Below are 21,827 nucleotides of genomic sequence, written 5' to 3'. Positions count from 1 at the left end.
TATCGTCGTTATCGGCTGGCTGACTACAATAAAAATAGGATACTCAGTTCAGGCCTTGCTGTGTCACAGTTTGAGTTGACTAAACAGATTTATTTCCATGCTTTTGGGAAATTTGAACCACTAATTTCCACAGTGGTAACTCACGCGTCGAGCCTCTTGCTGAAACTTTGCCGCTTTCTTAGTGTCTGCAACGGCTCGCTCCACGAAACCCACCGATTGGTCCATGTTGCTCTCAATCCGGTCAATCATTCCACCCTTTCGTGGTGCACGGTGCCCATAGCAATTACAAATGAATTAATACAAAATAAATTCATAACATAAGAGGGGGCATGTTGAGATGAATGGATTTTAACTGCTGTGTGGCTAGGCCTGTGTGCGCGTGTAGGGCGACAGAGAGCAGGCAGTCAGAATAAGTGAGGAAAAAAACAGGAAGTTCAACTGATTATCAGTTGCCTCAACAACATTACCTTGCGTGCCTTGGTCTGGTACCTTAGAGCCTTTTTGGTCTGCTCTTTAGCAACCATGATGTGGTCCTCTGACTTGGAAACGTTCTGCTCTATGTTGTCTACTATGTCACCCTGGAAAAATATAAGTAGGTCAACTTAGATAAAGTTTAATTAGCAGGCAAAAGAAATACAGTAGTGTCTTAAGATACAGGTTAAATTTGTTCGGTGACCACGCTCGTAACTTCAAACACTCGTATCTCAAATTATTTTTCCCCATTGAAATGAATGGAAAAGCCATTAATCCGTTCAAACCTCCCCCAAAAAGGTTTGTAATGTAATTTTATTTTAGAAAGAAAAAAACTGCACTCTGTAATATTGTACTTTATAAAAACATTCATTAATAATGTAATTCAGTAAAATGTAAAGAATTGAATAGTTTTTTTGCCACATTTTTTTGTTGTTGCTTCAATTCAATGGATATTGTGCTGCTCCTTCTGGTGTGCGGACCTTGGCCACCTTGGAGAAGTATAGACATAAGGCTATAAATGGAGCGGCTCAAAAGTCCTCAGTCAGTCGCAGAAATATTAGGGACATCTGTGGCTCAGATGGTCGAGCGGGTCATCCGGTGACCGACGGGTTGCCAGTTCGAATCCTGGTTCTGACTGTCCGCTGTCGAAGTGTCCTTGGGCAAGAAACTGAACCTTAAACTACTCCCAGTGGGCGTGGCAGTGCCTTGCATGGCAGAAACTGCCCATTGGTGTATTGGTAAATGTGTGAGCATATGTAAAGCACTTTTGGCACCGTGATGGTGCAGATAAAGCGCTATGTAAGTGCAATCCATTTACCATTTAGGCATACTTCACAGAGGACACTGATGCTATTCATTAGCCCATCTATTGCGTTTTGCATTGTTTGTTAGCATTAAGCTAAACAGACTTAGCTAAAGCAAAGCTATGTGATTGTTTTAAATACAAGACGTGTAATTCTCTTTGTTTCATGTTAAGTTTGACAGTAAACTTTAACGGACAGTGGCATTAAACAACTTCAAGCCTCTTTTTTTAGAAAAATATCTGACAAACTGCTGCTTGTGTAGTGAATTGCGTTTACTGCCCCCATACAGCACTCCAATCTCAAAATACTGCATGTCAAAGCAAAAAAAATCTCTATAGTGAAAAACCCATATCTAAAGGCACCACTGTAAATTACTTGAGGGATTAAATACAAAAATGCAAGATAGTATTTGTTAGTTTTTTTTTACGGTCAAATGCACTCGTATCCATATCGAAGTCAGAGAGAAAGAAGAGTTTCTGAGGAAACAGTGCAGTTAGACACATACACATCAAATGTCCCTTACCTCAATAGAGACTTCCGCTCAGAAAGCATGATGCAAGCAAATATATGCAATTATGCCAGATGTGTCGTTTATATGCAAAGATTCATTACTGCAAAGCCTATTGTGAGAGCTACTCTGATGCTTTGCGTCTAACAAAATGCTTTCATGTTGGCCCACAAATGATGAGTGATGAGATGAAGGTGGTAGAAGACAGTATGAGGAAAAGTAAACATTTCATGGCACTGAAAAAGACAGAATGGAGAAAGACAGTCAGAGCACAACACAGACAGCACACAAAAGCAGAAATGAACTAAATGCAGACTCAGGATCCACAAACCAGAGGGACAGAAGTCAATGAATGGAAAGTGTGAAGTACTCAGATGAAGGTACTGATTTATAGATGGGAGCTATGATGGACAGGTGGGGCATACCTGGTTCTCCACAAGCATGGCTATGTCTACAAACATGTCGTGCAGCTCCTTGATGCTACTTTCCAGGCGAACAATGTCTTTGTGCCGGGCTTCAATTTCACTCAGGGCTTGTTTAGAAATGCCAGAGTCCACAATCTGCAGTGTCAGTACAAAAATAATAAACATACAATTAAATGTTTGGAAACAAGGCTCCATCTTGTGATACACTCGCTGCTTTATTAGGTAGACCTGCACAAACAACTGAGATCCTTTACTGTATCAACTATTCCACTTTTAATCAGATAGTAATGCTCAGTTTTGAAGTCAGAGGAACATGAGCTGGTAGTCGCTTGCAATGGTGGTGAAGGTATATTTGAAGTCCCTGTAAAGTGAAAATAAGTATGTCTACTAAATTTGACACACCACATACTGTAGATCAGTGTGGTTAAAACGCTGCCAAATTTGAATGTTTAAAAAAATAAATCACCAATAATATAAAGAGGCTTCAAAATCATAAAATGTATATATATATTTTTAATTAAGGTGTTCTCTCTACTCTCAGATGCTGTGGGCATCTCCGCTGAACTCACTGAAACCACAAGGTCAAACAAACACTACTTCTACAGCCTGGAAAAATGGATGCTATTTTGTCGAGCATCGTTCTTATGCCTTCACATAACTATAAGTTTGGGCCCCAAAAAAAATATCTGCTCAAATCCTCCTGTGGTTGGAATATATCTCACTGGGTCGTCGCGGGGCTTTTCCACAAGGCGACAACGAGGCGCTCCAAAGCGGCCACATCAGCCCTAAGTACCCGTCCACACGCTGGCTGTCACATCGGACTTCAGAATTATTTTGTATTTAATTTTTTTTAAAACTCGCCCTTCCACCATCTCTCCATGACACGCACACACTCACAGCTGACAACGAGGTGCTTAAAGTGGTCATGCCAGCAGACTAGCCCAAGGGAAGATGCATTTTTGGGGTGCACGCACAGCTAGCCGGTGGGAACGACTACCCCGGTAGCGGTCGGGTGCCACCCCGCTGGGGGTCAGGGCCACCCTGTGGGTGTTCCCAAGTATTGTGTATTTAAAAGCAGAAAAGTTCGATCAGCACCATATGTTTTGGGTCATTGTCTCGCTGCAAGATGAATCTCCTTTCCAACCTCAAGTCTGTTGCAGCCTCCGGCAGGTTTTCTTCCTGGCTTGCCCTGATAAACAAAATATATGGATCTAGGTTTCTCTTGCCCGGAAGTGGGTCACCGCCGCCCCCCTCTGGAGCCAGGCCTGGAGGTGGGGCAAGAAGGCGGGGGCCTGGCTGGGTACAGCCCGAAAGGGTAACGTGGGTCCCCCTTCCCATGGGCTCACCACCTGTGGGAGGGGCCATAGGGGTCAGGTGCAGTGTGAGCTGGGCAGTGGCCGAAGGCGGGGACCTTGGCGATCCGATCCCCGGCTACAGAAGCTGGCTCTAGGGACGTGGAATGCCACCTCTGTGGCAGGGAAGGAGCCCGAGCTGGTGTGTGAGTTTGAGAAGGTCAGACTAGATATAGTCAGGCTCGCCTCCACACACAGCTTGGGCTCTGGTACCAGTCCACTTGAGGAGGGTTGGACTCTTTTCCAGTCTGGAGTTGGCCATGGTGAGAGGCGCCGAGCAGGTGTGGGTATACTTATTGCCCCCCGGCTCGAAGCCTGTACGTTGAGGTTCACCCCGGTGGACGAGAGGGTAGCCTCCCTCCGCCTTCGGGTGGGGGGACGGGTCCTGACTGTTATTTGTGCCTATGCACCAAACAGCAGTTCAGAGTATCCACCCTTTTTGGAGTCCTGAGAGGGGGTGCTGGAGAGCGCTACCGCTGGGGACTCCATCGTTCTGCTGGGGGACTTCAATGCTCACGTGGGCAATGACAGTGAGACCTGAAAGGGCGTGATTGAGCGGAACGCCCCCCCCCCCCCCCCCCCCCCGATCAGAACCCGAGTGGTGTTCTGTTATTGGACTTCTGTGCTCACCACGGATTGACTGTAACGAACACCATGTTCAAGCATAAGGGTGTACACACGTGCACTTGGCACCAGGACACCCTAGGTCGCAGTTTGATGATCGACTTTGTGGTCGTGTCATCGGACTTACGGCCACATGTCTTGGACACTCGGGTGAAAAGAGGAGCGGAGCTGTCAACTGATCAACACCTGGTGGTGAGTTGGCTCCGATGGTTTGGGGAAGATGCCGGTCAGACGTGGCAGGCCCAAACGTATTGTGAGGGTCTGCTGGGAACGTCTGGCAAAATCCCCTGTCAGAAGGAGTTTCAACTCCCACCTCCGGCAGAAGTTCACACACGTCCTGGGAGAGGCAGGGGATATTGAGTCCGAGTGGACCATGTTCCACGCCTCTATTGCCGAGGCGGCCAACCGGAGCTGTGGCCGTAAGGTAGTCGGTGCCTGTCGTGGCGGCAATCCCCGAACCCGTTGGTGGACACCAACGGTGAGGGATACAGTCAAGCTGAAGAAGCAGTCCTATCGGGGCTTTTTGGACTGTGGGACCCCTGAGGCAGCTGATGGGTACCGGCTGGCCAAGCGGAATGCGGCTTTGGTGGTCGCTGAGGCAAAAACCCGGGTGTGGGAGGAGTTCGGTGAGGCCATGGAGAACGACTTCCGGACAGCTTTGAGGAAATTCTGGTCCACCAGCCGGCGTCTCAGGAGGGGGAAGCAGTGCACCATCAACACTGTGTATAGTGGGGATGGGGCGCTGCTGACCTCGACTCGGGACGTTGTGAATCGGTGGGGAGAATACGTCGAAGACCTCCTCAATTCCACCGACACGCGTTCCCATGAGGAAGCAGAGTCTGGATTCTCTGAGGCGGGCTCTCCTATCTCTGGGGTTGAGGTAACCGAGGTGGTTAAAAAGCTCCTCGGTGGCAATGCCCCAGGGTGGATGAGATTCGCCCGGAGTTCCTAAAGGCTCTGGATGTTGTGGGTCTGTCCTGGTTGACACGCCTCTGCAACATCGCGTGGACATCGGGGACAGTTCCTCTGGATTGGCAGACGGGGGTGGTGGTCCCCCTTTTTAAGAAGGGGAACCAGAGGGTGTGTTCCAACTACAGGGGGATCACACTCCTCAGCCTCCCTGCTAAGGTCTATTCAGGGGTGATGGAGAGGAGGGTCCGTCGGGAAGTCAAATCTCAGATTCAGGAGGAGCAGTGTGATTTTTGGAACAGTGGACCAGCTCTTCACCCTCGGCAGGGTCCTCGAGGGTGCATGGGAGTTCGCCCAACCAATCTACTTGTGTTTTGTGGACTCGGAGAAGGCGTTCGACCGTGTCCCTCGTGGAGTCCTGTGGGTGGTGCTTCGGGAGTATGGGGTACCGAACCACCTGATACGGGCTGTTCGGTCCCTGTACGACCGGTCTCAGAGTTTGGTACGCATTGCCGCAAGTTGGATTCGTTTCCAGTGAAGGTTGGACTCCGCCAAGGCTGCCCTTTGTCACTGATTCTGTTCATAACTTTTATGGACAGAATTTCTAGGCGCAGCCGATGCGTAGAGGGGGTCCGGTTTTGTGGCCTCAGTATTGCATCTCTGCTTTTTGTAGATGATGTGGTTCTGTTGGCTTCATCAGGCCGTGATCTCCAACTCTCACTGGAGCGGTTCGCAGCCAAGTGTGAAGCGGCTGGGATGAGAATCAGCACCTCTAAATCTGAGACCATGGTCCTTAGTCGGAAAAGGGTGGAGTGCCCTCTCCAGGTCGGGGATGAGATCCTTCCCCAAGTGGAGGAGTTCAAATATCTTGGGGTCTTGTTCACGAGTGAGGGAAGAATGGAACGGGAGATCGACAGGCGGATTGGTGCAGCGTCTACAGTGATGGAGACTTTGTATCGGTCCGTTGTGGAAGTCTGGGCATTCCTGCTGAGGCTGTTGCCCCCGCGACCCGACCTCGGAGAAGCGGAAGACAATGGATGGATGGATATATTTTCCCAAAAACTTTCAGGATAAAAGATAGTATCATTGATAGTTTTTTTTTTTTTAATGCCACTGAAATAATGATTAGAGCATAATTGTAAAATTATGAATTGTACATGAATAAGAATTGTACATATCTTACAAATTCTGCCCTGGTAATCAAACACATGAGCACAACTGTGCAGAGGTGTGGACTCGAGTCACATGACTTCGACTTGAGTCATCAACAGTAATGCTGGTAACGCGTTACTCCAAAATGACGCCATTTTGAGTAACGAGCAAAGTAACGTGTTACTTTTTCCGGGAAAGTATTAGACTACAGTTACAGTACAACATAAATCAACAATTAATGTGACAGCTAAATAAGGTATACATTCCAAGAACCACTGTTAACATACATACACAGAAACGACAACGACATTTAACGTAACAAGGAGGACGTTAATTATCGCAAAAAAAACACAAAAAAATCCACATTGCATCGCGGAAATCGGGCGGGCTTGATGTCACGTATGCTTGCATTCGCTAGCTGCTATCACGCAAATAGTTACACGCTGGGCTGGTTGTGGGCTGTCTGGGCTTCCTGTGCATGACAGTCTGGTTTAGCCAGTGTAGTGTTCTCAATCAATCTTGTACTGTATTTATTTTTTTATTCACATTATTTACCAATCGATCAGCACACATCTAACATCTATTCGACATGAAACTACATTCTTCTTTGTGTAATTTTCTTTGCCTCTTTTTGACGTAATATTTTTTTTGATACAAGAAATGAAAAGTTTAAAATGGAATCTATATATATATATTTTGCAATTGCCTCACTAGAAATGTTTGTAGACAAGAAAATGCATTTTCCTGCTATATGCACAATGTGATTTTAAGAAAAATAGTGTTGATTATCTTAAAGCAGAAACCAATTGGTCGTTCATTATGAAGTGAATATCTAATTTTCTCGTGTATTCATAATTGCTCTTTAACCAAGCCAAAATATATTTTATCCTTATACTTGATTATTCCAATGGAATTGTCAGTAGAATACTCAATTACTAATGGCAGCACTACTGGATGAAAATTCTTATTTGTGCCAGGTCTGTTTAAAGTCACTTCAGAAAGAAAGTGAGGAAAAAGTAACCTATTATCAATCGGTTTTGAAGGGGCAATAAACTAAGATTGGCTAGGGTTAGTTTTTCTTATGAAGGTTCTACGCACTTGTTTATCTTTTTTTTTTATAAATAAATATGGATTTTAAAATATATTAAATATATAAATGCAGTATATAATATTCATTTATTCGTTCATTTTCCGTAACGCTTATCCTCACTAGTCTCGCGGGCGTGCTGGAGCCTATCCCAGCTGACTCTGGGCGAAAGTCGGGGTACACTCTGAACTGGTCGCCAGCCAGTCGCAGGCCACATATAAAAAAACAACCATTCGCACTCAGATTCACAAATATGGGCAATTTAGAGCTTTCAGTTAACCTACCATCCATGCTTTTATCTAGACTTGACTATTATTATAATGGTCTTCTGAGTGGACTCCCCAAAAAGAGAATTAAACAGTTGCAGCTCATTCAGAATGCTGCAGCTCGGGTTCTGACCAGAACAAAGATGTCAGAGCATATTACTCCAATTCTAAAGTCTTTACACTGGCTTCCAGTCAGCTTTAGAATAGACTTTAAAAGTTCTGCTACTGGTCTATAAATCCCTAAATGGTTTAGGTCCTGAATACATGAAAGAAATGCTAATGGAACATAAACCCAGTGGGGCTCCAAGATCGACAGACTCTGGTCAAATAGTGGAGCACAGAGTCCAAAGCAAACATGGTGAAGCAGAATTTAGCTATTATGCCGCACACAAATGGAATAAGTTGCCAAAAGAAGTGACATCAGCTCCAAGTGCGAATGTTTTTAAGTCCAGGTTAAAAACTCTTCTTTTTTCCCATGCTTTTTAGAGGATTTCCACTTTTAAATGATATTTCTTGCACTGTACGGTGGGAAAAAAAGTCTCGTGTCCATTGTATTTACAAAATGATAACCCGCCTTTACTCTTACTATGATTGGCTAGCACCAAGACAGGACTCCTACTTTTAGTGGATAATGATTTGCTGAAGCACTTTAGCAACACACACATATGTAGGTAAGAGATGCTGCGCATCAGTGGACGCAGATTCACCATGCTTTATGCGTCCCTCATCATTTTTGTGCATCTCAGACGCAGGACGCACCTCAAATAAGATCCCCGTAGATGTACCCTGTCAGACATTTTTTTTCCGGATTTATTCAAACATGCAAGGGATTGAAAACAGTTAATTAACTCTGAAAACTAAAGTTAAATAGAAGTTAATAAATTTAATAAAATACTCCTCTAAACACTCTTGTACCGGATCTCATTAGTGTGTGTAGGCGTTTCAAAGTTTCCAGTGAGTGCAGAATTGCAGTCAAGCAGCCTCAAGTGGAATGTCCAATTTCCATCCCATAGGACATATTTCAAAGAAGCAGTCTGCTGTGGCCATTTAAAAAAAAAAAATAAATAAAAAGCTTTCCACCCATGTTGAGATCAATCCATGCGTCAGCGGAGGTGCACTGGTGAGCATTTATTAGTGGCAATGCTGAGTTCCATCATTTGTGCAGTAAAACTAAAAGTAACCCTTCTCTAAGACTGTCTGTCGGCTGGATTCAAGGCTCAACAATTCGAACTGACTTTTGAACTCACTTGACCAAACCCAAAGCTAAACATTAACCAGTCGTTTTGTGTATAAATGAAACACCGACAGCTTGGATCGAAACGGTTAATGAGCAAAGCAAAGTGCAACATTTAAAGTAACACACTCACCCCTGCAGTAAACACAGCAGCATTGCCGCTCTCCAACATCTCCTCAAGTTCTTCATCCGTTGTCGCCTTCCCAGCTGGAATAAAGATAAACTTAATTGTTTGAGACAAAAAAAAAACATGACTGTTACACTTCTTCCTGGATTCTTCACATCACTCACTGATCTCAAGCTGTCTCTGAATACGTCCTTTACTCCGCTCCCTGAAGTCCACCTGGGCTTCATTATACTTTGTCATGACCTCCACAAACTTCCTCGACAGCACTGCATGCTGGTAGACAGCAAAATTAAGTGAGATGCTGTTACAGAAAAAAGCTATTACCCCAAGTCAAATTAGATTTTCAACCTGTGATTTACGTATCCGCATGTCAGCTGACACCCGCTCCTGTTCTTCTGACTCCAGATTCCTCTCGATAGCTGCAATTAATTAAAAATGAACTAAAAAAAATGAATTAAATCCAGTTGTGAACATATAAGGAGTGCAAAACCTAAACCTAAGTCCCTCTCATGTTCTTGTTTGTGTAGGTATATTGAAATATGCAGCCTCACTCTTGAGTTTGTTTCTAGCGTTGTTTGCCATTTTCTTGATGTCATTGGTGATTGCCTCCAAGTTATCCTGTGTTTCTGAAAGGAAAAAATACATGTTTGTCACATATAAATATACATTTAACTAATGTATTTACCTTTAAAACAAAATGTTTTTAAGCCACCCTCCATTTATTATTCTGATAATATTTATTTAACAAACGTGTGTTTTTGTGTGGATACACAAAACATGCAGTTTTCTCAGGGCAGAGTACACTCACCAGACACAACATTAGGCACACCTACAGTTTAATATCATCCTGTACAAAAGCTACGTACAAAATTCAGACTTAAATAATAAAGAGGAAAACTCTCAGTTGTAATTGAGGCATTCAATTCAAATGTGTTTAATCTAGCCAGTTTGTAGTGGAGTTGAACTATACGGCATGCTCTGCAACCCGCCACAGTGGAAATTGACCCAGATGTGGCGGTTTGGCAGGTGTTAATGGTCCTGGACAGGACCATCTAAAAAAAATATATAACATTTAACATTTAACCATGCGTAAGTACTGTAGGATAGGTAAGCAAAAACAAATGGCATTATCATAAAATTGTGGAATCTAGATGTCTTACGCTGCTCTGACGTGGGAGCAGAGAGAATGACGGAGAAAAGCTTTTTGACTACAGCCACATTCTCGTCAATTTTGTCGATGCTGTTCCTGATTTCCTCAATCTGAAACATCCAAAACAAGCCAGCTGTCAGCTAATGTCTGAAAAAGTTAACTTGCACAGAAATCTGAACTTTGAAAGCTCACCTGGGAGAAAAACTCATCCATGAAGGCGGCGTTGTCCATAGCAATCTCCACTTCATCGTCATCTTGATTGCATGTCTGAAGCAGCAAAAGCAGAACAGATGTCAGTATTTGCAAGCCAAAATAAGCGCGTGACGATTACTTCACGAATTAAAGGAGACATTTTATGCAATTGTTCCATAGAATTAAAACAGTACCCATGTTTCTTTCCCATTCACAGGACAGGGAGGAAAAAGTAGGTGAACCCTTTGATTTAATAACTGGTTGACCCTCCTTTGGCAGCAATAAGCTCAGCCAAATGTTTTCTGTAGTTGCAGATCACACGAGCACAACGATGAGGATGAATTTTGGACCATTCTTCTTTACAAAACTGTTGCAGTTCAGCAAGATTCAGCAGATTCCTGGGACGTCTGGTGTGAATAGCGCTCGAGGTCATTCCACACCAACTCAATCGGGTTACAGGAAACGTTTGGTGTTGGTTATTGCTGCCAAAGGAAGGTCAAACAGTTATTAAATCCAAGGGTTCACTTACTTTTTCCCTGGGTTCCTGTGAATGTTTACATACAATTGTTTGTGTGGCGGTGGCACGGTGAACAACTGGTTAGCACATCTGCCTCACAGTTCTGAGGACCTGTGTTCAAATCCGGCCCACATCCCCTAAAATATGAGTGGTAGGTTAATTGAAGACTCTAAATTGCCCTTAGGTGTGAATGTGAAAGCTTGTTTGTTTATATGTGCCCTGCGATTGGCTGGCGACCAGTTCAGCGTGTACCTTACCTCTTGCCCAGAGTCAGCTGGGATTGGCTCCAGCACACCTGCAACCCCAGTGAGGATAAGCGGTACAGAAAATGGGTGGATGGATGTTTGTGTGGTATTAATATAAGCGGACTGTTTATTCTTGTCATTTAGATGAAGATCAGACTACATTTGTTGACCAATTTATGCAGAAATTTAAGAAATTCCAAAGGTTTAATATACTTTTTCCTCCCACTGTACGCATGTGACACAAGCAGTGGACACATTACTAAAGACAAATACCCCTCAGGCCCCAAGCTCTCGTCCCCTTGTCGTCAACTTCACTATACAAGAGAGTACATGCTGTTTATCAGAAACTAATGGTGTTAGCTAATTCTGAACGGCTTGCTTCCAGACAGTTTTTTTTTTTTTAATGCTCACACCCAAAAAAATCTTGGTTGTGCACTCTGCTCCGGATACCCAACTATTTGTATGCCATCAATTAAAAAGTTAATTTGTTTACTTCTCCGTCTCCTGAGTTTGATGTGTGGAGGGGAGACATTTTATACATATCCCTCCCCTCTAAGCAAGCTAACACGATAAAGCAGTAAAATGTACACATTTCCCATTAATTCTGGATGTTTCCTCACAATGAAAATGAACAATATATAAACCAAATACAACATAATGCAATTCAAATGTTTTACCATTCAAATGACATCAAACCAATTAAATTACAACACTTTCTGGAGGTCAGAACACAGGACCATTAAAGCCAGTCAGTGCACAGTATGTGGGTCAGAACATAGTACAATAATAAGAGCCAGCTAATACAGTCTGGGGCTCAGAACAGTGGCCTATCAGAACCAACATGAACAGCCTGAAACTCAGAATAGGACTAGACCCACCTAGATACAAACTAGGCCTACCCAAAGTCCACTCTTTGTTGCTCTCTCTGTGTGGTTTCTCGTGGCCTTTTAGGTTGAGGCAACTTTCACCAGATCTCTTTCAGAGACATCTGCCACACCATTTTCTCTAAAAGCAAACATCTCCCCGGATTCTTCTGAGAAATTGCATGCTTATGTCGTCATCTCATCATCAACTTTCTAAGCCATGCCAATGTAACAGACAATCCTGTGTTTAGTTGGAAAATTGACCATGTCACCCAGAGACAGATCTGTGCTTCCTGGTTGACTTAGTTCATCCTTGGAGCGCTCTTTGATACATCAAGTGGAACAGGAACATCACTCTCTGAGCTGCTAATATTTTCTTTTTGGTTGCTTTGATTTATGAAGAGAGACAAAGTTTGTCTCTCTTCATAAATCTTTTTGATTTCCTGCTTTTCAGGAGTATTAGTTAGATTATCTCACTTTACCCCACAGCCACCATTTTAGAAAAAAAAATGATGTCGTAATGACTTAGCAATTCAGGCTAATCTTCAGCTACATCAATCACATGGTTTTATACATTGGTTGGAAGATGGATGTTTTTCTACCAGCATTAATTAGCTTTGATACAACAATTGATTAAGTTGAAACAAACCCACTATTTTAAAGAATTAAGGCACTAAAATTATCATGACAACAGTTTACTGCTGATTAACTTTAACTGAGGAGGGGAAAGGGGAGGAGGACTACAGCTGCTCAATGAAGAAGACGATTCATCCATAATAACACGGGGAAATTCTGATTGAGGTGTTTTCTTCTTTTGCCTGTTTCTTTTCTAATTCATTGGTTGATTTTGGCACAAGAAACTGATTCAGGGAAAGTTGTCTTTTTCTGTTAAGAAAAAAAAAAATGAAAGTGGGACATCACATTGTCATTTAAAAGTTGGAATTTCTCTGTTGGCTAATATGCTGCACATTTCTTTTGATCCATTTTATTTTTTATTGCCTCGCTCATGCTATCACCAGCGAGCGCTTTCTCATGTTTTATCAGTCTAACAAAGAGCAAAAAAAAGTCTACCTTTTTAGTTGCATTGTGTGACGCACAGTCAATGACTGTTATATTATGACTGATTATAATTCAGTTACTGGTTTAGTTCATATCATGTCAGAAAATAGGGGGAAATTATATTTCTTTTCCAAAGTGAAAGCAGATATTTGTAAATGTCCTTTTTGTTTGTTTGTTTTGTAAACACAAAGAATCAGCCTGCTTTCATAGAAGACTACATAAATCAGATAATATTTACTGTTAAGAGGCTGAAATAAGAGGAATCCGGTATATGCACCACCTACTTCTGCATTCGGCAAACCGGTTAAAGGCACTTCCTCCACTCTCGAGTGAATGGGGAAGGGGAAAGCGTTTCAAAGCACCTGTAGGGAGTTTAAACCTCTACAATGACCCCACCGAGCCACCAAAGATGACAATAGATGGTTTTTAAGCTTTGTTTGTGTTTACGTCTCATATCATATTTGTATAACTAACTTTTTCCAAAGACACCAGTCCTAAATCATATTTTTTTAGCAAGTTCGGCTTCAAACAATCGTGTCATCAATCCAAATTATGCTCGTTAGCGTAGCATACACAGGAAGTCAGGTATTCTGTGTTCTGCATATCCCGCATATAGCGGATTGGACAATTTTAAGTTAAACAATGGGTCTCAACGGTTAATCAATTCTCCAAATAGTTGTTGATTAATAGCCCAGACGTGCATATTTTTCCACCGAACTAAAACTACCAAAATAACATAATGTCATATGTTGATTACACTGACGGTCTGCGGCGCCCAAGTATGCACAGCTCAAAGTAAAGAATCATTTAATATAAACAAGCAATGCCCATCGAGCTTTGCTGATTATCCAGTTGAACTTGACTGGGAGGTCACTTTATTACACTACACTCACGGTTTGATAATGACATAGTGCCATCAATCAACTATAAATGGGAAATAAGCATAAATGTTAAACAACATACATTCAACAAACTACTGGTAACACATAAACACATTAATAAAGATAAATGTCTTAATGTAATAATTCAAATTTGCATGTTGCAATGAATTATGGGAACCGCGTGGCTTTTCCGTCATCATGCTAGCGGTTACTAGCCCAAACGAAGCGACCCTATTGTCGCCCAACCTCGCTGCTTTCGGCTGTTCGGGGGTGAAATGCTTGTTGCATGGTATTTTGCACGGCCCAACATACCTACAGCTAACGCAGCTGAATATGATGGCCCGGACCACGTGTCTCCATCCTGCCTCAAAGTCTGCGCGGACCAGCTCACGCCAGATCTTCAACAGATCACTGGAAATGTGCGAAGTTCCATCCTGCTTCAAACGCTCCACCATCATCCCAGTCCCCAAGAAACCTGCAATCTCGGGTCTGAATGACTACAGGCCTGTCGCTTTGACATCTGTGGTCATGAAGTCCTTTGAACGTCTTGTGCTGGACCACCTCAAGAGTGTCACAGGTCCCCTGCTGGACCCCCTGCAGTTTGCCTACCAAGCGAACAGATCTGCGGATGATGCAGTCAACATGGGACTGCACTTCATCCTAGAACACCTCGACAGTGCAGGGACCTACGCAAGGATCCTGTTCGTGGACTTCAGCTCAGCGTTCAACACCATCATCCCTGAACTCCTTTCATCCAAGCTTCTCCAGCTCAGCGTCTCACCTGCCATCTGCCAGTGGATTTACAGCTTTCTGACGGGCAGGACACAGCAGGTCAGGCTGGGGGAGGCCACCTCATCCACACGCAGCATCAGCACTGGGGCGCCCCAAGGTTGTGTCCTCTCTCCGCTGCTCTTCTCTCTCTACACGAACGACTGCACCTCAGCGAACCCGACTGTCAAACTCCTGAAGTTTGCAGATGACACCACTGTCATCGGCCTCATCAAGGACGGTGACGAGTCTGCATATCGACAGGAAGCGGAGCGGCTGGAGCTGTGGTGCGGCCGACACAACCTGGAGCTGAACACGCTCAAGACTGTAGAGATGATCGTGGACTTCAGGAGGCATCCTTCGCCACAGCTGCCCCTCACGCTGTCCAGCTGCCTTGTGTCAACCGTCGAGACCTTCAAGTTCCTGGGAATTACAATCTCCCAGGACCTGAAGTGGGCGACCAACATCAACTCCGTCCTCAAAAAGGCCCAGCAGAGGATGTACTTCCTGCGGCTTCTGAGAAAGCACGGCCTGCCACCGGAGCTGCTTAGACAGTTCTACACAGCGGTCATCGAATCAGTCCTGTGTTCTTCCATCACAGTCTGGTTTGGTGCTGCTACAAAAAAGGACAAACTCCGACTGCAACGGACAATCAGAACTGCTGAAAGGATTGTCGGTACCCCCCCTACCCACCCTTGAGGACTTGCACGCTGCCAGAACTAAGACAAGGGTGTGCAAAATCCTCTCGGACCCTCCCCACCCCGGTCACCAGCTCTTCCAGCTCCTTCCCTCAGGTAGGCGCTACCGATCAATGCAAACTAGAACTAGTAGACATTCCAACAGCTTATTCCCTCTTGCAATCAACTTCTTGAACAGCTAACTTACAATTCCATTACAACAAGCTGGCAATTTTTTGACTTGAGTTCGTTGTCACATTTCTGTATTATGTATTACTCGTGCACTCACTGTAGTTGTCTCGCCGTGCTGCACTATTTGCATATAGTGGCCACTCATGCCAGAGTAGCATCTGCTCCATTTGCACACTGATTGAGGAGTATCTGTAACATTTGCACAACCATTGTCCCAGATTATCGCAGTACTCGTCACTTTAAACCGCATACACTCCTTGAAGTCTCAGTGCCCTTTGCACAATGGTCATTGCACCGGACTATTGCGATATTAGCCATTCGAACTGACGACTCTGCATCTTTTTGCACAATTGTTGTTTGTTGTTGTTTTTTGTCAATGTCTTTATGTCTCCAAAGTGTTCTGTAAATTGACTGTCTGTTGTACTAGAGCGGCTCCAACTACCGGAGACAAATTCCTTGTGTGTTTTGGACATACTTGGCAAATAAAGATGATTCTGATTCTGATTCTGAGCTGCAAAGGCTAATGTGCGTCCTTTGTCAGTGCAGCATAAGTCATGAATCATCGCCTCCATGACAGCAGATAAACTGCACTTTTAGACAAATATCTTCATCATCACGATTCACAAAGGATAGGCGGATGATAAGAGACCGATGGGAACACCATGCTAATGACGAAGCTATCACATGACGTCGCAAAACACCAATATAAGTGATTCGGTACAGTACACTTTTCACATTGGTCTGGCTGGAACTGCGTTACAGCAGAGATGAGCCAACTTTGAAGAGTAAAGTAACACAGGCAAATTAGTATGTTTCTCTTCTTCTTTTCCTTACGGCTTGTCCCATTAGGGGTCGCCACAGCGTGTAATACTTTTCCATGGAATTCTATCTCCTGCATCCTCCTCTCGAACACCAACTGCACTCATGTCTTCTCTCACGTCATCCATCAACCTTCTCTTTGGTCTTCCTCTAGCTCTCTTGCCTGGCAGCTCCATCCTCATCATCCTTCTACCAATATACTCACTCTCTCCCCTCTGGACGCGTCCAAACCATCGAAGTCTGCTTTCTCTAACTTTGTCTCCAAAACATCAAACCTTGGCCGTCTCTCAGATGAGCCCATTTCTAATTGTATCCAACCCGGTCACTCCTAGAGAGAACCTCAATATCTTCATTTCCGCCACTTTCAGCTCTGCTTCCTGATGTCTCTTCAGTCCCACCGTCTTTAATCTCTACATCATGGCTGGCCTCACCACTGTTTTATAAACTTTGACCTTCATCCTAGCAGAGACTCTTCTGTCACATAACAAACACACCTGACACCTTCCTCCACTCGTTCCAACCTGCTTGGACTCGTTTCGTCACTTCGTTACCAGACTCGCCATTGCTGTGGACTGTTGATCCCAAGTATTTAAAGTCCTCCACCCGCGCTGTCGCTTCTCCTTGTAGCTTAACTCTTCCCCCTCCACCCCTCTCATTTATGCACATACATTGTCTTACTTCGGCTAATCTTCATTCAATCTTCAAATTAGTACGCATTTACAGAGGAAAATACTGTAATATTCAATGCTAGACAGCCATAACAGGGACCGGAAACCAGAAAAATATTAGTACGTCACCTCTGCTTCGTCACTTGAAAAAATGAACATGTAATTTTAAAGTAAAATTACATAATAAATCTTTATAAGATAACCTTTATTAGTCCCACAATGTAGATATTTGCATCATTTCAGCAGCAATAATGGATACAGGAACTACATAAAGAGCATGAAAGAGTTGCTGCAAATGCGTCCGGCATTACAAGTTTGATGCAATGAAAACTTTAAAATGACAAATATGGAAGACATCTTTATTAACGATTATAGAGGATTAAGTACGTTGTAAAAACTGAACAGTATGCAAATTTTTTTAATTATTATTCTATTACATAATATAATCATGCAATAACTGTCCTACGGTAATGTTCTTGACATAATTTTAAAAATATGGAATTCTGACAATTCTGGAAGTGAATTTTCTATAGGTTGGCAGCTCTGCAGTTATAGCCATAAATGCAATATTACTAAAAAATTGGCATAGTTTTATCATTAATAACTGATGGTTTGATTTATTTTTATATTTTCATTCATATAAAGCGCTTTGTGTTGCATTTTTTTGTATGAAAGGCCGCACTTAGAAATAAAATTTGACTGATAGGTTGACAATTTCTTTCTGTGTTTCGGCTTTTGGCCTTGGGTTCCTCAGTTCGGGTTTCAGTTTTGGTCAAGAATTTTTATTTTTGTGCATCATTATTGATGCAATTTTCAATTAATTGTTTCATTATTGCACCTACAGTATATGTATTAGGGCTGCAACAATTAAAATCGATAAAAATCAATAAAAATTGAAAATGAAAAGTGTTGGTAACGAATTTCATTAGCAATTAGCTGTGTCGCGCGACTATGATGTCAGTTACCCGCTGCATTGCGTCATTATGACGTCAGTCAACCGCTCCGTTTCACACAGCAATGGACCCAGACGCTCCCGAGTCATGGGCATGACATATTTGCATCTCTTAACGAATCAATATGCTGAATTTGGATAGTGTCAGCACTGCTGGTTAATGATTGCAGGTTGATTAACCAATCACAATCAAGTTCTGATGCTTTAAATGCATGCAGAGGCAGAGTGGAGAGACAATGGGCGCCTATTTTCAAGTCAAAGTAAGTGTAAATTTTTTATATAAAAAAATACATATTTAGGCTCGTGCCAGCCAAACAAACTTGCTCCGAGTATAAATTTAAGTCTGACAAGTGGTAATATTTGAAGTTATTTTGAAACTACATCACTAATTACCTTGGGATTTTTGGGGGGGATGTGCCTCCCAGTGGACATCCGTGGAAAGGCAGGGTAAAGGCACTCGTCTGTTTATTCACTTTATTGAGAGTTAATTTAACAAAATACGTGTATGTTGTTTTTCCATAGATAAAGTATGACATCACCACTTATCAAGATTTTAATTTTTATTTATATATTTTGTTCATAATGTTCCTGTAGTTTATACAATTCAAAGACTTCCTTCAACATTTGGTAAATGGAGAGTTATCTGGACTTGACTACTTCAATTCAGAAAATGAGTATCATGATTGTGTTATTTTACTTTTTAGATCTGAATCGAATGCATAAGAGGTCAAGAGTGATAATGTGATTGTTTTGTTCCTAGAGTCACAGAGTGGTGAGGTTTCAGGCACGCATGAAAATATTGACCTGGCATATGAGACTGAGGAGACAGACAGTGTAGTGTAGATGATGACAAAAAAAATATTTATAAACAGCTTAGTATAGCATACATTTTGTTTTACATGTTTTGGTGTGGTTGGTCCATGGCCTTTTTAAAGCTATTTGACCTCAATATTTAGTTTTCGATTTTTTTGGAAATAATAATTTACTTTAAAAGGTGCCATATTTTGCCAAACCAACCTTTTCTACTATTTGGGATGTAATATTGTCTTTGTGGTGCCCCAGTAAACATGTGAAATATCAATTTAAATCATCCTCGCATTCTTAAGGACCAGACATTTTTCTGCCGAAAGGCCTGAAATCAGGTCATTCGAATTTCTCAAGCTTATCTAAGCTACAAACAAAGATCTCCAACTTCCCTTTCCCGAGCCAGCGCTGTCACCATAAACACGTTTGCTCTCACAAGTGGGTCTCCTACATGGAGGCAACCAATCAGAGGAAAGAGGGCGGTCTTGGCTAAATATGGACAAAGCGGATACAAAACTGGGTCAAACAGAAGTACCATATTCTCACGACCATAAGGTGCACCGTATTAAAAGGTGCAGTCTCAGTTACGGGGTCTATTTCTGTATTTAACACATACATAAGGCCGTATTATTGGGCGCAGGCATGGTAAAACATACGCTATCTTAAAACATACGGTAGCTTGCATGCATGCTAAAACATACGCTATCATGCATGCTAGCGTATGTTTTTAAAAAGGCAGCGGGAGCAAAACTGACTTCGGTTGTACTTTATTGAAGTATTTAACAATGTACTCACGTTATCTTTAGATCAATCCTCATCCATAAATCCATCAAAGTCCTCATCTTCTGTATCCGAAATGAACAGCTGGGCAATTTCGCCATCAAACATGCTGCGTTCACACTCGTCATTGTCGGAGTCAGTCTCGTTTCCGGGGGCTATTCAGCAATGATGCCGGCGTTTTCCTGCTTCCTCCACTTGCGAACCATGGATTCGTTGATCTTGATTTCTCTCGCGGCTGCTCGATTCCCATGTTCCTCTGCGTAACTGATAGCTTGCAGTTTCAACTGTCCTTAGTAAGCGTAAGCCTGAGCCAAACCTATGTTGCTTTGCACAATGCACATACCGGCACTATATACCTACTGGGGCCGTGCCTTTAGCGTCCTCTTTCACGCACACCCTTCCCCCTTTAATGTCTGCATGCTGTCCTCAGTCACGTCCACCTTTCCTCTATAAGCAGCGTGTCGGCAGGAAATACTCCCAGTCAGTCAAGCGGAGCCCTCATCAAAGTCACACAACAACATTTACAGGTTTTGGAACTCAGTGCACACACAAGGCGCACCACATTATAAGGCGCCCCCGTCCATTTTGGAGAAAATGTAAGACTTTTAAGTGCGCCTTATGGTCGTGAAAATACGGTAGCTGTCAGAGCCTTTGGAGACTACTAGGATGACAAAACGAAGGTGTTTTTTTTTTTTTATTAAATTGACACTTTTATATGATGTCCATGTTAGAGAGTCACTATATCGATGTCTAGCCCAAATATGGGACCTTTAAGAGCTATGGTATGTTTACGCAGCAACCATTTTGTGCACTTTTCTGCATTGCCAATTTGAAATAATGTCCTGTTTTTGAATAAAGGGATGGAAATTTAAAAGGTTTATCCGATTCATCGATTAATAAAAAAAAAAAATAGATTATTAAAATAATCGTTAGTCGCAGCCCTTCTATGTATACAAGAAATGCTGATATTGTTGAGTAGAGTATCCATTGTTACATCACAATCAATAAAAATGTACAAACAGCTAGAAACACACACACTATGCTACAAAACTTGGGAGCAATATTAGACGAGGATCCAGAAGTGTCAAGTTAAAAAAATGGTGCTAAGATTATTACCTTTTACATTTTATAGATTGTGTTTTGCAGGCAGCATTGGACAGTATGTTCATGATGTCTATCTCATAATCAAAGGGGTTGGATCTCGGCTCCGGGCCGCCATTGTGGGGACTGCATGTTCTCCCAGTTCTCCTTGGTTTTCTACAGCTACTCTGGCTTCGTCCCACTTTCCAAACCACCATAAATTTCAGGTAATTTGAAGAGTCTATATCCCCATAGGTGCGAATGTGAAAAGTTGTCAATATGTCCCCTGGAGTTGACTGGTGATCAATAATCCTTCAACAAGACAAGAAAGTTTGATAATAATAATAAATTAGATTTACATAGCGCTTTTGATGACACCCAAGGACGCTTTACAAATAAAAAACAAAAAGGGGTTGAGCGTATATTGCGGGAGCCGGTGTCCATGCAACGTCAACCACAGAGACTGAATGCCGTCCACCGCCGCAGACCTGCAGATAGTGCCTCACCACCTGAATTCTGATTTTGGCCTGTTTTATAGCCACTTCTCTTCTTCCTCACTTTGCTCATCACCACATTTGCTAGTCCCCTCTTGAAGTAAGAGAGGGGACTAAGGGGCGTTGAGCCATGTAAGGGTGTTACACTACAAAGGATTCTGCATCAACCAACATGGGACAAGACCTGAGGAGGACCACTCCAATTGAGGTGTCGCTATGGAGGATTCTGCATCGACCGACCAGGACAGGCCCTGACGAGGACCACTTCTCCGTAGTATCTACCGCCAGTGTTTCATTTCATTAAATTGGCTTGATACTGTTTAAACTAAAATTGTACAGCATCAAGACATGTGACTAATGCAGCCCACTCCCCATCTATTACAGCCTGGAAGGGGGAGCTCTGCCTCTATTGGCGATCCCTTCCTGATGTTTTTTCCTTTTTGTCCCCCAAATAGGTTCTCTCTGAGTTATTCCTTGCCCTGATGAGGGGGTTTAGACTAAGAAATGTTGATTGATTTTTTTGTGAACTGTTGTGCTTGTGAAGGCCTTCGAGATTTTTGTGATTAAGGGCTATATAAATAAACTTGACTTGACTACTTTGCCTAGCTGTGATAGGCTCCAGCTCCCTGTAACCCTGAACAGGATAAGCGGTGGGAAATGGATGGAAGGATCTGTTTTGCACTTTTTGCTTAGCTTTCCTGAAGCAAAGACAAGGTATCAAAATA

General features: G+C 42.9%; 1 protein-coding gene across 10 annotated transcripts in view; it reads right to left on the bottom strand.

Moving 5' to 3' along the window:
• The window catches only part of stx3b (syntaxin 3b), a 36,597-nt gene that overhangs the window by 6,289 nt on the left and 8,481 nt on the right, over window positions 1-21,827 (bottom strand). For 4 of the 10 annotated variants that reach the window (XR_009790411.1, XM_061787103.1, XM_061787104.1 and 1 more), the window contains exons 2-10: window positions 10,304-10,378; window positions 10,122-10,221; window positions 9,513-9,587; window positions 9,310-9,380; window positions 9,126-9,234; window positions 8,968-9,041; window positions 2,211-2,345; window positions 468-578; window positions 145-255 (exon numbers count right to left, since the gene is read on the bottom strand). Coding sequence is in view for 9 of the 10 variants with exons in the window: in XM_061787103.1 (XP_061643087.1) it covers window positions 145-255; window positions 468-578; window positions 2,211-2,345; window positions 8,968-9,041; window positions 9,126-9,234; window positions 9,310-9,380; window positions 9,513-9,587; window positions 10,122-10,221; window positions 10,304-10,378 (861 nt within the window). In the remaining variant the exon portion in view is untranslated. Of the gene's footprint in view, window positions 1-144; window positions 370-467; window positions 579-2,210; window positions 2,346-8,967; window positions 9,042-9,125; window positions 9,235-9,309; window positions 9,381-9,512; window positions 9,588-10,121; window positions 10,222-10,303; window positions 10,379-10,497; window positions 10,786-21,827 lie in introns of those variants that run through there. The other 6 variants (XM_061787108.1, XM_061787110.1, XM_061787107.1 and 3 more) reach the window with 4 other exon arrangements.

The sequence above is a fragment of the Phyllopteryx taeniolatus genome, chromosome 10 (assembly GCF_024500385.1).
Source record: "Phyllopteryx taeniolatus isolate TA_2022b chromosome 10, UOR_Ptae_1.2, whole genome shotgun sequence".
In the NCBI taxonomy this organism is placed as follows: domain Eukaryota; kingdom Metazoa; phylum Chordata; class Actinopteri; order Syngnathiformes; family Syngnathidae; genus Phyllopteryx; species Phyllopteryx taeniolatus.
The sequence above is the reverse complement of the archived record's forward strand: the minus strand, read 5'-3'. Positions and strand labels throughout refer to the sequence as shown.